Genomic DNA, 15,825 nt, shown 5'->3' on the forward strand with positions numbered 1-15,825 from the left:
ACTTAACCACTAAAGGATTTGAGAGCAATCTTATAGAGCGTGAGAGATTTTTTAAAAAAATTTAGGTCAATTTTGGTTTCTTGACAATTGGTGAATGCGCCAGTATTAGGAAGTAAATAAGCAAAACTTATACACTTCAATAAAATTTTAATTGCATTAACTGTACACAACAATATTTAATACATACGCTTATTTGCAATACAATAAATAACTAAAATTTCGGCAAATAACTACTAAAATGAAAATTGTAAAAAAAAAACAGGATAATAAATATTTATTTATATACATAATCATCTTAAGGTACTGCAGTAAACAAGACTATACATGGGCCGCAAGCAGAGCGAATGTGACGTCACGATGACGTAACTTAGGCGTTTTAAAACACACTCAATTGACGTGAAACACCATTTGGCACGTTATTTAAGTATTTGGGCAATTACGGACCTGATTTTTCACTGGAGTCGGGTAATTGAATGTAAAAAGCAGGACCGTACTGGAAAATTTTTAGAAACAATTCTGGTTTCAATTAAACTGAGATAACCAAACTGAAAACACACTCAACTGACATTAAATACAATTTTGTGCATAAGTTGGGTAATTGGGCAGTTACGGGCCTGAAATTTTCATTGAAGTTAGTAAATTGAACCTAAAAACCAGGGCTGTACTGGAAAGTTTACAGAAAAAATCCTGTTTTTTGTTAAACTTGGAAAATCAAACTGAATTTACCAGAAAACACACTCAACTGACATTAAACACAATTTTGTGCATAAGTTGGGTAATTGGGCAGTTACGGGCCTGAAATTTTCATTGAAGTTAGTAAATTGAACCTAAAAACCAGGGCTGTACTGGAAAGTTTTCAGAAAAAATCCTGTTTTTGGTAAACTTGGAAAATCAAACTGAAATTACGAGAAAACCCACTCAACTGACATTAAACACAATTTTGTGCATAAGTTGGGTAATTGGGCAGTTACGGGCCTGCAATTTTCATTGGAGTTAGTAAATTGAACCTAAAAACCAGGGCTGTACTGGAAAGTTTTCAGAAAAAATCCTGTTTTTTGTTAAACTTGGAAAACCAAACTGAATTTACCAGAAAACATACTCAACTGACATTAAATACAATTTTGTGTATAAGTTGGGTAATTGGGCAGTTACGGACCTGAAATTTTCATTGAAGTTAGTAAATTGAACCTAAAAACCAGGGCTGTACTGGAAAGTTTACAGAAAAAATCCTGTTTTTTGTTAAACTTGGAAAACCAAACTGAAATTACGAGAAAACACATTCAACTGACATTAAACACAATTTTGTGCATAAGTTGGGTAATTGGGCAGTTACGGGCCTGAAATTTTCATTGAAGTTAGTAAATTGAACCTAAAAACCAGGACTGTATTGGAAAGTTTTCAGAAAAAATCCTGTTTTTTGTTAAACTTGGAAAACCAAACTGAAATTACGAGAAAACACACTCAACGGACATTAAACACAATTTTGTGTATAAGTTGGGTAATTGGGCAGTTACGGACCTGCAATTTTCATTGAAGTTAGTAAATTGAACCTAAAAACCAGGGCTGTACTGGAAAGTTTTCAGAAAAAATCCTGTTTTTGGTAAACTTGGAAAATCAAACTGAAATTACGAGAAAACCCACTCAACTGACATTAAATACAATTTTGTGCATAAGTTGGGTAATTGGGCAGTTACGGACCTGCAATTTTCATTGAAGTTAGTAAATTGAACCTAAAAACCAGGACTGTATTGGAAAGTTTTCAGAAAAAATCCTGTTTTTTGTTAAACTTGGAAAACCAAACTGAAATTACGAGAAAACACACTCAACGGACATTAAACACAATTTTGTGCATAAGTTGGGTAATTGGGCAGTTACGGGCCTGCAATTTTCATTGGAGTTAGTAAATTGAACCTAAAAACCAGGACTGTATTGGAAAGTTTTCAGAAAAAATCCTGTTTTTTGTTAAACTTGGAAAACCAAACTGAAATTACGAGAAAACACACTCAACGGACATTAAACACAATTTTGTGTATAAGTTGGGTAATTGGGCAGTTACGGACCTGCAATTTTCATTGAAGTTAGTAAATTGAACCTAAAAACCAGGGCTGTACTGGAAAGTTTTCAGAAAAAATCCTGTTTTTGGTAAACTTGGAAAATCAAACTGAAATTACGAGAAAACCCACTCAACTGACATTAAACACAATTTTGTGCATAAGTTGGGTAATTGGGCAGTTACGGGCCTGCAATTTTCATTGGAGTTAGTAAATTGAACCTAAAAACCAGGGCTGTACTGGAAAGTTTTCAGAAAAAATCCTGTTTTTTGTTAAACTTGGAAAACCAAACTGAATTTACCAGAAAACACACTCAACTGACATTAAACACAATTTTGTGCATAAGTTGGGTAATTGGGCAGTTACGGGCCTGCAATTTTCATTGGAGTTAGTAAATTGAACCTAAAAACCAGGACTGTATTGGAAAGTTTTCAGAAAAAATCCTGTTTTTTGTTAAACTTGGAAAACCAAACTGAAATTACGAGAAAACACACTCAACGGACATTAAACACAATTTTGTGTATAAGTTGGGTAATTGGGCAGTTACGGACCTGCAATTTTCATTGAAGTTAGTAAATTGAACCTAAAAACCAGGGCTGTACTGGAAAGTTTTCAGAAAAAATCCTGTTTTTGGTAAACTTGGAAAATCAAACTGAAATTACGAGAAAACCCACTCAACTGACATTAAACACAATTTTGTGCATAAGTTGGGTAATTGGGCAGTTACGGGCCTGCAATTTTCATTGGAGTTAGTAAATTGAACCTAAAAACCAGGGCTGTACTGGAAAGTTTTCAGAAAAAATCCTGTTTTTTGTTAAACTTGGAAAACCAAACTGAATTTACCAGAAAACACACTCAACTGACATTAAACACAATTTTGTGTATAAGTTGGGTACATGAGCAGTTACGGACCTGCAATTTTTATTGAAGTTAGTAAATTGAACCTAAAAACCAGGGCTGTACTGGAAAGTTTTCAGAAAAAATCCTGTTTTTTGTTAAACTTGGAAAACCAAACTGAATTTACCAGAAAACACACTCAACTGACATTAAACACAATTTTGTGCATAAGTTGGGTAATTGGGCAGTTACGGGCCTGCAATTTTCATTGAAGTTAGTAAATTGAATGCGTTTTAAATTTAAAATCGCAATTTAACCAATTGTCGAATCACCGGACGTCTAGATCTACGAAACTATCGGAGTATAACGTTTTCGAGAAAATCTTTGCCCTCGCGGCTAGTCGAATGGTTCCGTTTGAACGGGTTCCAATTCATCAATCGTTTGCTGTTGTTGTGTTGGGCCATCGAACCGGACGGGCTGGACATGCCGCTCGATACGCCACTGGAACTGCTGTGGGTCGACACGGAACCCTTTGACTGACTGGATTTGGACGACTATGGATAATCACATTACAGTTTTGTTCGCCATTTTTTACGATCTACCCTATCCATGGAATTTTCACTGGTAATTTAATGCTGAAAGCAACTTTCACCCTGTACATCTCTAGTTTTTGACAGATGTCAACTGACCTTTACAGTGTTGCAAGCGCACAAATTGCATCAAAGTGACATGATGACTACAGTCTCTTGCAATTTAAGTATTTGCAACTGTCTAAATTCAATTTACTAATTTTTTAAAGTTTAAGCTACATTTGGCCGCTAGAGGGCGTCAAAGTGAGACAAAGCGGTTTTGGTGGATCTTGACGTTCGAGAAAGTGGGCGGGGGCTGTTTGGAAGGGATGGAGGGGGGAGAGGGGGCAAAAGGAGATTGGAGTGGCGGGAAGGGAGGGGAGGATCAAAGTAGACGCGACACGTGATGTAACCATATTGCATTATACACTGACACGTGGAGGAGGGGGGAAGGAGGGAAAGTTCAGCGGGAAAGAGAGAGAAAACTTTGACGCCCTCTAGCGGCCCAACCACTGAACCAATCAACTTGAGTAATGACATTTTTGACAAGCTCTCGATCTGGACTATCTTTTTGCTTCGGTGACTTTTTCCTGTCAAGTGTCGAATTAAGGAGTTACAAGCTGTCAAAATAACAACTATGTCTATTTTGTCTAGTCACCGATTAACTGTCAATAACTCGGTTAATTGACGTTTTTCAGACAAACTTGTCATTTGACATTTTGTAGAGGACACTCTGAGCTACAATCTGTCAAAAAAATCAACTTGATAACTGTCAACTTTGTCACTACAAAATCAGTTAAAATCGAGGAGAAAAGTTTGAACTGCCAGAAACCCAATTTGAAAGGACACTCAGTGACAAAATCACTTATAAAACTCACTTGGAGTGAGAAAATGACTGTTTTAAGCACATTTTTGGAATCCTTATTAAATTTCCTATCCAATAACATAAAAAACACTAAAAACTTTAGTACAGTCAGGGAGAAAAGTGGTGTCAAAGTTTGAACTGTCAGAAACACAATTTTAAAGGACACTCAAAGGCAAAATCGCATGTAAAACCTACTTGGAGTGAGAAAATGACTGTTTTAAGTACATTTTTGGAATCCTCATTGACTTTTCTATCTAATGACATAAAAAACACTACAAAATCAGGTAAAGGTAAGGAGAAAAGTTTGAAATGCCAGAAACACAATTTGGAAGGACACTCAAGAACAAAATCGCTTATAAAACTCACTTGGAGTAAGAAAATAACTGTTTTAAATACATTTTTGGAATCCTTATTAAATTTCCTATCCAATAACATAAAAAACACTAAAAACTTTAGTACAGTCAGGGAGAAAAGTGGTGTCAAAATTTGAACTGCCAGAAATACAATTTTAAAGGACACTCAAAGGCAAAATCGCCTATAAAACCCACTTGGAGTGAGAAAGTGACTGTTTTAAGCACATTTCTGGAATCCTCATTAAATTTCCTATCTAATGACATAATAAACACTAAAAAATTGAGTACAGTCAGGGAGAAAAGTGGTGTGAAAGTTTGAATTGTCAGAAACACAGTTTGAAAAGACAGTCAGTGACAAAATCACTTATAAAACCCAGTTGGAGTGAGAAAATTACTGTTTTAAGCATATTTTTGGAATCCTCATTAAATTTCCTATCTAATGACATAAAAAAACTATAAAATCAGGTAAAGTCAGGCAGAAAAGTGGTGTCAAAATTCGAACTGCCAGAAACACAAAAAGTCACGTGACTGATTTTGACAGGCGCCAATGTGCTTTTACAGTATTGCAAGCTCAAAATTGAATTATCCACGTCACGTAACGTGTATTTTACAATTTTAGCATTTACAACTGACCAAATTCAATTTCCTAATTTTTTAAAGTTTAAGCTACATTTTCATAGTCACGTGACTAGTTTTGACAGCTATCAATTGGTCATTACAGTGTTGCAAGCTTAAAAAATTGCATTATCAACGTCACGTGACCTGGCTCAGCTTTTACAACTTCAACAGTTGATGAATTACAGTGATAACGGCCAGGAGTTTTCCAACTCGATTTTCTAGCAAAACTTGACAATTTTCAGGTTAAGGAGAGTCTTGGTGCCACGTGACAGCTGTCAAACACACAACGCAACTGTCAAAATGCGTTAAACCATGAAACTTTACACACTTTTGCCGACATTAGTGGAAACATTGCCGTTAACTGTCAAATTTGTACCAGTTTCTCTGTCCCTATTTACGACGCAGTCCTGACAGCTGTCAGATACGTCAAAATTCCATGGATAGAGTAGATTCAAAAAGTTAATAGGAACCAACCTTTAGATAGTTTCGATCCATTGGCGTGACCAGTTTCAGACTCAAGGAATCTCCGGCGTTTTTGATGAGAGTGACCAACTCTTCGTGACTAGCCCATTTGACGTCCTTGTCCCCGATTCCCACAATGAAATCGCCTTCTTTTACGCCACCAAACTGAAAGTACCGAATTAATTTAGGAAAAAAGTAAAAAAAAAAAACCGTACCTCCGCCAATGATCCGGGTTCGACAATGGCGACAATTACAGGGGCGTCGCCGCGCACCGAAAACCCAAAACCGTCGCTGGTACGACCGCGATGCAACTGGACCAATCGGGGCGCAGACCAGTGGCGTTTCGCCGAAAAAATCGCGATGGGGCCCAAACCTCTGAATAAATCGCTTACTCGGAATTGGGCAAAGTCCGGCGCCGTTAACGACAATTGAAATTTCGTGGCGGCTGTATAGAAACAAAACGGCGTGACGTCATTTCAATTTGATACGATTTGTTGTGTACTAGTTACGTTGTACTCTGGGCGGATCAATCATATCGCTGAAATCATCCTCTGTATCCGTCGAAGTGTAGGCTTGTAGGGCTTTTTTATGGGCCTGTCTCAAAACTGAAGCTAACGCGTGTTTGCCCTTTAGTTCCCTGCACATTCGGTGCAAACGTTGACATTCCTCTTGGATCACCAGAGCCTCCCTTAAGTGCGCTCTTCCTAAAAATTATATTCAAAAGTAATTAAGACTTACTTAAAGCTGGGTTTATACAGCGCACAATGCATAACATAGAAAGTTTATACAGCGCACAACACTTGCACAATACCGCATAGAAAGTTCATAATTTTTAACTTTCTATGCAATTCTTATGGGAAAACAGCTGTACGCATGCGCAAAGTTTTGTAATGTCATATTTTGACATCCGCCGTCCGTCATTGTATTTGACATCCGCCGTCCGTCATTGTATTGTGTTATTGTTTTGTTTATGAATGGTGGATTTGGATTGTTCAAGAATTGTGGTTTGTTGTTGATTTTGTATTTGTGATTTTTTGGTCATTTAGTGCAATGAAAACAGTTGAAGTGTTTACGGAAATATAATACGGAGGTTTAAAACGCGACCTATGAATATAAAACGCAATGAACATAGTGTTTTTGAAAAGATAGTTCAGTTTGCAGAAAAACATGGTACAGAGCAGTTTTACAAATATACGCGTATGACTCCAGAACTGTTCCATAAGTTATTAGCTCTTGTGGGGCCATTCCTGCAGAAAGACAAGACAAAAAATCCAATTAGCCCAAAACAAGGTCTTCTGCCCTCACTCTGCGGTAAGTATATTCTCAATTCTAAATAAAAATGTGTAGTATTGCCAGTTCTGTTTCTCAGCTTAACACTCTGATATTTTAGAGCACTTTGTGCAATATTGTGTAAAAAAATGAAGCTTCTAACCTACAAACTGAATTTATGGTGAATTTTCAAAGTTTCAGTGCTCCACAACTTAACAGAGCGAGTTTTAAAACTTTGATTTAGTGTAGTCACTTGTTAAACACCCTGTAACTTCCATATTTGGAAAAGGACATTTATGGAAATTTTACACAATATTCTAAACACTTTGGGCAATATTGTGTAAAAAAATGAAGCTTCTAACATACAAACTGAATTTGTGGCGAATTTTCTAGACAAACTAAGTACACACCTAACAATCTTCTTTCGTTTGCATCGTTAGGATTGCGTATGTCCATTTGAGTTGCGTCAGTTTGCACGTGCAGAAACTGTAGAATTTCTTTGGTGGCTGCGGACATTTTGTCGGCATTTTTATGCAAAACGGCCGAGGACACGTGCCAGTGCGCCATACTCGCGTAGAATTCCCGTTTCACTTGAATTAGAGACACCCAACTGAAAACCAGAGTTAAGTTTGTAATACACACTAGAATACTGTTAAACGACGTTATATTGTAATGACATTTTGACGTATCTTGTCAAGTAAGGGAGCAAATTAGGGTCAAAGCAACGAGTGTCAAAAATATGTGATTTTATGGTAAAGGAACTTTGACGCCCTCTAGCGGCCAAACGGTGTGATCAATCAACTCTTGTGGGGATATTTTTGGAAAGCTTGAAATCTGCTCTATCTTTTGTTTTCTATGACATTTTGACGTATCTTGTCAAGTAAGGGAGTAAATTAAGGTCAAAGCAACGAGTGTCAAAAAATATGTGATTTTATGGTGAAGGAACTTTGACGCCCTCTAGCGGCCAAACGGTGTGATCAATCAACTCTTGTGGGGATATTTTTGGAAAGCTTGAAATCTGCTCTATCTTTTGTTTTCTATGACATTTTGACGTATCTTCTCAAGTAAGGGAGCAAATTAGGGTCAAAGCAACGAGTGTCAAAAAATATGTGATTTTATGGTGAAGGAACTTTGACGCCCTCTAGCGGCCAAACGGTGTTATTAATCAACTCTTGTGGGGATATTTTTGGAAAGCTTGAAATCTGCTCTATCTTTTGTTTTCTATGACATTTTGACGTATCTTGTCAAGTAAGGGAGTAAATTAAGGTCAAAGCAACGAGTGTCAAAAAATATGTGATTTTATGGTGAAGGAACTTTGACGCCCTCTAGCGGCCAAACGGTGTGATCAATCAACTCTTGTGGGGATATTTTTGGAAAGCTTGAAATCTGCTCTATCTTTTGTTTTCTATGACATTTTGACGTATCTTGTCAAGTAAGGGAGTAAATTAGGGTCAAAGCAACGAGTGTAAAAAAATATGTGATTTTATGGTGAAGGAACTTTGACGCCCTCTAGCGGCCAAACGGTGTTATTAATCAACTCTTGTGGGGATATTTTTGGAAAGCTTGAAATCTGCTCTATCTTTTGTTTTCTATGACATTTTGACGTATCTTGTCAAGTAAGGGAGTAAATTAAGGTCAAAGCAACGAGTGTCAAAAAATATGTGATTTTATGGTGAAGGAACTTTGACGCCCTCTAGCGGCCAAACGGTGTGATCAATCAACTCTTGTGGGGATATTTTTGGAAAGCCCGAAATCTGCTCTATCTTTTGTTTTCTATGACATTTTGATGTATCTTGTCAAATAAGGGAGTAAATTAGGGTCAAAGCAACGAGTGTCAATTACAAACACTCAAGGTTTTCGGTTCTCGACAGTTTTCGGCCAGTAACTCCCTTAAATGGCCCTTTAGGGCAAAATTACCGAAAAGCAATCTTACAGAGCGTAAAATTCCCTACAACTTTGTAATTTACACTTTTCCTGTAACTCCTCAAATAACTTACCTGTAAGGTACATAATCGTGGACCGAATCGTGGGAAATTAGCTCGAAAACGTGGGCGTAACATTCGGCCAATTCGGCAGCTTCCTGCGCCAAATCCAGGCAAATATCCACGGATCTGTTGTCCTCGGACTGGAGCTGGAGCTTTTCCAGTAAACATTCTCGAGCTTGCGACTGAAAAATTCAGGTTTGTTACGGTTTCTGCGCAAAAACAGCAAAACAGGCGTACCAACATGAGCTGAACCAGCATTTCCAAAATGTCAGGTCCCAAGTCCATTGAAGGGGCGTTGGTGAAGTTTTCGTGGATATACCTTTAGAAACCAATAAATAAAAATATTTTTTGTGGAATAATTTTCAAGCTCCACCCTGTATAAAAATTTCACCACAGGGTGATTTTTGACGCCCTCTAGCGGCTAAACGAGGCAACTTATCCGTGCCCGCTAAACGTCACGTGACAGCCCCATTCATTAGCAATCTTTTGTTATACGGTGGTTTTATACAGGGTGTTTCAAATAAGCGAGTTATGGACGATTTTCTGGAAAAGTGCACGGAAATTTAGTCTAAATTAGGGATTTTTTGGGCCTACTATACTAACGGCGACCATTTTGGATTTTTCTCAGTCAAAGTGACTTTCTTAACTAATTGCAACCTGGGGAACACAAATCTGACGTCCGTTTTGCTCTAACTGCCACCGTTTCGGAGATGACCTTGAAGTTATGTCAATTTTGACACTTTAGGGCGTGGCACCCTTGCAAAATGTTATTTTGACAAATGACACTTTACGTTATTTTTGTACTATTAACCTGAAGGTATTTAAGCAATTGAGGTTAATTTTGAAAAATAGAATAAAATTCTGAAAAAAATTGGAATATCACACCCTTCAAGTTTCTTGACAATTCTAGTTTTTAATTTTTCAAGGTCAAACGGTGAATGGTACCAAAAAAATTTATAGAAGGTAAAATATGTATTCCATCGAGGTGCATTTGTGTGTAAAAATTTCAAACCTCTAACCTAAAACGTTTCTGAGATATTGAGCAAAAATTGCAAAAAACAAGAGTCAACTTTCACGCCCTCTAGTGGCTAAACGGGGCAATTTATCCGTGCCCGCTCAACGTCACGTGATAGCCCCATTCTTTAGCTTTCTTTTGTTACACGGTGGTTCTATACAGATTGTGTTAAATAAGTGAGTTATGAACGATTTTATGGAAAAGTGCCCCAAAATTTTGCTCAAAGTGGGAATTTCTTCTTTCGAGGAGGGTGGTCAAAGTAAGGCTGCTAGAGCAACAACAATTGAATATCGATACAAACATTTTACATCAAGTAGGCCTAGAATTTGACGTAGATTCCAAAAATTTAAAAAAATTTGGTCATCCCATTTGAAAAATTATAAGTTTGGTTTGTTTCTCAAATTTGGGACACCCTGTATACTAATGGATTATTAGGGTGGTTCAATATACCAATTCGTCGCCCTTGAAATTCTCTTTTGACCACCCTGTATGGTGTTTTTACCTAAAACGTCGAATAACTGAGTTATTTACTGTTGACACTGAGTTGTTTGCTGTACAGTTTGAAATTGACAGTTTTCACTTTGACAGCCCATAACTCTGTTAATTTGACAGTTACAGGGTGGTACAATATACCAAATTGTAGCCCTTGAAACTGTCTTTTGACCACCCTGTATAGCATAGGAGAGTATAAATGTCACGCTACTGAAAGATTAAATCATTTATACAGGATGATAAACAAGATGGAGACAAACTTTGTGACACGTGTCCCTTATCAAATTTGTTGCCATCTTTGTCTGACTCATTTGATTTCAAATTCGGTCGTCTCTTTTTATCACACTTACCTAAATGTACCTGCGGCTCTTAAAAAATTATCGACGGCAGAATCGAGACCTTTAGCGGTGGATCGGTCCTGTTTCGCTCCGATTTGCGTGTAAATGGCACCCATATTGAAGAGAACGCAAGCTTTTTCAAAGGCCACAGTTCTTTGGCACGAAGGGACACCTTTAAAACGTCAAAAATTGTGTCAATTTCCCCGTACACTGGGAAGAAGGCACTATAACAGACCTGTCAGCGAATCAAACCACTCGAAATAGATGCCCAACGAACGATCGGGCGGAAAAAACCGTCTCTCCACGTAATACAATTGATTGTAATAGCGGAAAAGTAGCCCTAAAAATTGCTGTTTTTTTTACCACTATTTAACATTATACAGGGTGGTCCAATTCACCATTCGATAGCCCATCAAAAAATAAGTAAACAGGCATTTTAGGTCATTTTCCTGAAAAATACAGTCCTTCAAATAAGGTAGTAATTTAGGGTCAAAGCAACGAGTGTTAAAAAAGATGCTATTTTATGGTGAAGGAACTTTGACGCCCTCTAGCGGCCAAACGGTGTGATCAATCAACTAATGTGGGCATATTTTTGGAAAGCTTAAAATCTGCTCTATCTTTTGTTTTCTATGACATTTTGACGTAACTTGTCAAATAAGGGAATAATTTAGGGACAAAGCAACGTGTGTCAAAAAAGATGTGATTTTTATGGTAAAGGAGCTTTGCCGCCCTCTAGCGGCCAAACGGTGTGATCAATCAATTCATGGGGGGACACTTTTGGAAAGCTTGAGATCTGCTCTATCTTTTGTTTTCTATGACATTTTGACGTAACTTGTCAAATAAGGGAGTAATTTACGGTCAAAGCAACGAGTGTGATTTTATGGTGGAGGACGCCCTCTAGCGGCCAAACGGAGTGATGAATCAACTAATGTCACACAGCAAAAGGCATATGTAAAATAAGTCCAAAAAAAGCACTTGCACAATAAAAAAGTTACAATCATTCAAAAACTGACAAAATGTCATTTTTGCAAAAAGTGCAATTTTGACAATTTTCAGTATCAAATAGTGAAATGGTGAATTATTGACACTTAAAACTGGACCACCCTGTATACAGTGTGTTGTACCTATGCCAGTTGAGTCCCTTAATGGCGTCCTCATCGCTTGTCTGGTGTCCATAAAGTCGGCAATGGCGTCCTCATACTTGTTGGCGTCCTCACTGTAATGTTCCAGGATAAAGTCCTTGAAAGGATCTCTAAAATCGATTTCTTTCGTTTCCTTCAGACCTAAAGGGATCATTGGCATCACCGCATTTGTACTGAAATTACCAAAAAAAATTCTGTTAAACGAAAAAAGCGCATAAAACTTCATTTCTTGTCTGTCATATGTGACGAAACTATTGGTCAACTTTGACGCCCCCTAGCGGCTAAACGTTTGAAGCTATCAAACCATGGTACCATATCTTTGGATAGCCCATTTTATTAGCTATCTATCGACGTATAAAACTTCATTTTTTGTCTCTCAAATATGACAGTTATGTAGGTTCAAACAGAACAGTGCAAAAAAATTGAAAAGAAAATATTGATCAACTTTGACGCCCCCTAGCGGCTAAACGATTGAAGCTATCAACCCACGTTGCCATATCTTTGGATAGCCCATTTTATTAGCTATCTATCGACGTATAAAACTTCATTTTTTGTCTCTCAAATATGACAGTTATGTAGGTTCAAGCAAAACAGTGCAGGAAAACTGAACAGAAAATATTGGTCAACTTTGACGCACCCTAGCGGCTAAATGTTTGAAGCTATCAACCCATGTTGTCATATCTTTGGATAGCCCATTGTATTGGCTATCCATCGACGTATAAAACTGCATACCTTGTCTGTCAAATATGACAGTTATTTAGGTTAAATTCTCATAAGTGAAATCCATCGATAATGATGCAAAACGATGGGAATGGTTTTAGGAATCTCAATGGACTTAAACTGGGTCAGGTCGATACAAGGCCTTAGGCGGCTGTTGAGCTTCTTATTTCGTTTCTCTCGTATATTTTACAACTACTCCAAAGGAATTTATGAATAATATTTTATTTTCTGTTAAATTCTTCTTTTCATTCAAATTTCAAGGATCTTTCTGACCACCAGTAAAAAAACTGAAATTGTTTGGTAATAAGCCAGCTTAATTAGCCAAAACTGATGGTTTTCTAAGTGTAATTTAGAAGAAAGCGTCCGAATGGGCGTTTCCACGTTCATTTCAATGTCAAATTATAAAAAAAACTCAAATAATTTGCTGGAGAAAGTCGTTTTGTTGTCACTTATTCACTTAATCTACCAAAAATGAATTTTTTGAGCCACCCAGTATAACAAAAAAAATGAACATACCTATCACTTTGATATAGTTCCACCGACGAATTGAGTTCGGCCAATTGTTCTTTGAGCAACTGAAGATTCGAGTTGACAAAGCTCAATTCCAAGGCCACCGTCTCCTTCAGCTTCTTGTTGGTGGTGGCCTTGAACAAGTTTTCCGCACCAGCTCTCAGACGAAGCTCCTTGTTAATTTCCTGGTTCAGTTTCGAGCGACGGTTCTGCAGTTTACCCCGGCACGTCGCTATCCTGGGGTCGGAACCCTGAAAAACAAAGAAAAACTGCAAAGGTGCATGGCACACTTAAATTTGACAATCAAGTCACGTGACACTCCATTGTGTACCATTAGGAAAGTCAAGTGATAACCGTCAGATTATCAGAAATATGTCAAACCTTGCTGAAAACTAGAGTTCAAAGTGTGTAATAGTAAACCTAAGGAGGATATAATAACTAAAGGAGAGTGGTTATTGCTCTAGTAAATATTTGTCACATTGTTGTCGGCAGGGCCATGATGGAGCTCTGGTAAAACTAACTAAAAGTTATGCAGGGAAACTGCTTTACCCACAGAGCAATCAGCTGATACAATACAAATATACCATTATACAAATTTGATGGTAATGTTTATCAAACTTTAGTTGTATTCGAAAATATAATATAAAATCTCACTCTTGAGTCTTACAGTCTTGTTCCTTTGTTTGTTTTAGGTAGTCCCTGATTCAATCTTTGGCTAGCTTTAACAAATTGTTTCCAAATCCAAACTGTACCTTCAATTCTGTATGAAATCCATACTGTAGCCCCAATTGTGTCTGCTGTAACTTCAATTTACTTTTCACTCCCATCTCTCAGACAACATTAGCCAGAAAAGAAAATCTTTCCAAACTAGAAACAGTACTTTTTTGGCGAGGTTTTCGGTTTAGAACAATTTGCCAAACGAAAATTTGAAAAAAGAATTTTCACAATTTAATAAATAAACACTTGTGCTTCTCACAAAACGACAGTACTTTAAAGACAGTGACAGGTGACAGTAGACAGCCGCCGATTGACACTAAAAGCCCAGTTTGAAGATAGTAGTGGCGCCGCCTAGTTCCTCTGGAGGAACTAGAATCTTTCAGCCAATCCGAATTAGTTATTATATCCTCGTTGAGTAAACTTAAAACAATTTTTCAAAGTTTATGGTTCATATTTCGACAGTTCTACCGAAAATGTCAAAGTTCTAGCAGGGTAGGACACCTGTCATGTACCACAGATCTGTCAAATATTCCCTATACAAACCGTAAAGCTGTAAAGTCCCTTTTTAAACTAACTCCATTTCGATTAAGCGTAACTCCGTTATTTGAGGTGCTACAAAAAAGTGTAAATAAGGAAAATTGCACAAAATTTCATCCTCTACAAGATTGTATTAAGGTGATTTTGCATTTAAGAGTCTCCTTAAGGAGTTACAAAACAAAAAGTGCTATAGTGCACCAAACTGTTTTTTACCCTAACCTAACCTACCGCTAGTCATTCATTACGGTTTAAATGTAATTAAAACTAATTAAAAATCATAATAAATTACGTAACTAAAGGAAGCAGAAATGATGTAGGATTGAGAAAAAAATTACACAAGCAAATATCTAATAATTGGATTAATCTCGATGCCATGATCTATAAAGACAGATAGAGAAGCATTAACGAGACGCGAATAAAAAGTGACAAGGCAGGAAAAACTATTTCTGATTGGGTATCATTGGAAATTTATGCTTTGATTGGGGAGCTAATCTCGCAATCGAGAACATCCGCATAAGTAAGGCTTTTTCTAGACGTTTTAATGGTCGCGATCCTGCCAGGAAAATTATATTTATACAGGATGTCCCAATTAGGAAAAAACTCCAAATACAGGACTAAAAACGTATAGTGAAGAAGATGTTTAGATTTAGAAGAGTAATGAGAAAATGATGACCTAGAGGGGCCATGCTAACGATGCACAGTGGACCAAAATGGTTATTTGGGTTTCTGAGGGCCAAATTGTACAGAAATTGGTTGATTTCTGAATAACTTATCACAGTTATTTCATTCTTTAGAATGAAAAATGACGTAAATATCATTAAGACAGAAACTGGATGCTTCCATTGCTATTAACGGTCAAAGAAAAGCGAGAACGAAGTTCAAAATGCTTCCAAAACAGTCCAAAAGGTTCAGTATGATTGTAAAACAGTTTAAAAGCTTCCAGCAATTATTTCTAGAACCATCTAAGTTTCCCAATAACTCTAAAGAGGTCCAGAACTTTCAATATGTTCTTTAATATCCTTAAAACTTCCAAATGCTCCTGAAACAGCATAGAAGCTTCCAAATGGTCTTTAACTAGTCTAGAAGCTTTCAAAACAGTCTGAAAGCATCTAAATGCTCCTAAAGTAGCCTAAAAAGGTTTCAGAAGCTTCCAAAACACTATAGGAACTGCAAAAGCTTCCAAATGCTCCTGAAACATCATAGAAGCTTCCAAAAGCTTTCAAATGCATTTCAACTAGTCTAGAAGCTTTCAACAGATATCAAACTAGTTTAAAAGCTTCCAACAATTATTTCTAGAAACATCTAAGTTTCCAAATGTCTCTAAAACTGTCCAGAACCTTCAATA

General features: G+C 37.1%; 1 protein-coding gene across 4 annotated transcripts in view; it reads right to left on the minus strand.

Moving 5' to 3' along the window:
- Window positions 1–133: 133 nt before the first annotated feature.
- Window positions 134–15,825, minus strand: part of LOC145737711 (rhophilin-2-like) — a 40,685-nt gene continuing 24,993 nt past the window's right edge. For 3 of the 4 annotated variants that reach the window (XM_081992520.1, XM_081992521.1, XM_081992524.1), the window contains exons 2-12: window positions 13,233–13,477; window positions 11,979–12,169; window positions 11,090–11,194; window positions 10,867–11,026; window positions 9,247–9,328; window positions 9,022–9,191; window positions 7,435–7,634; window positions 6,265–6,459; window positions 5,971–6,200; window positions 5,768–5,920; window positions 134–3,442 (exon numbers count right to left, since the gene is read on the minus strand). In XM_081992520.1, the coding sequence (XP_081848646.1) occupies window positions 3,242–3,442; window positions 5,768–5,920; window positions 5,971–6,200; window positions 6,265–6,459; window positions 7,435–7,634; window positions 9,022–9,191; window positions 9,247–9,328; window positions 10,867–11,026; window positions 11,090–11,194; window positions 11,979–12,169; window positions 13,233–13,477 (1,932 nt within the window). In that variant the 3' untranslated portion in view covers window positions 134–3,241. Of the gene's footprint in view, window positions 3,443–5,767; window positions 5,921–5,970; window positions 6,201–6,264; window positions 6,460–7,434; window positions 7,635–9,021; window positions 9,192–9,246; window positions 9,329–10,866; window positions 11,027–11,089; window positions 11,195–11,978; window positions 12,170–13,232; window positions 13,478–13,978; window positions 14,194–15,825 lie in introns of those variants that run through there. The other variant, XM_081992522.1, reaches the window with a different exon arrangement.

The sequence above is a fragment of the Ips typographus genome, linkage group LG14 (genome assembly GCF_016097725.1).
Source record: "Ips typographus isolate SLU linkage group LG14, UJ_Ityp_2.0, whole genome shotgun sequence".
Taxonomy (NCBI): domain Eukaryota; kingdom Metazoa; phylum Arthropoda; class Insecta; order Coleoptera; family Curculionidae; genus Ips; species Ips typographus.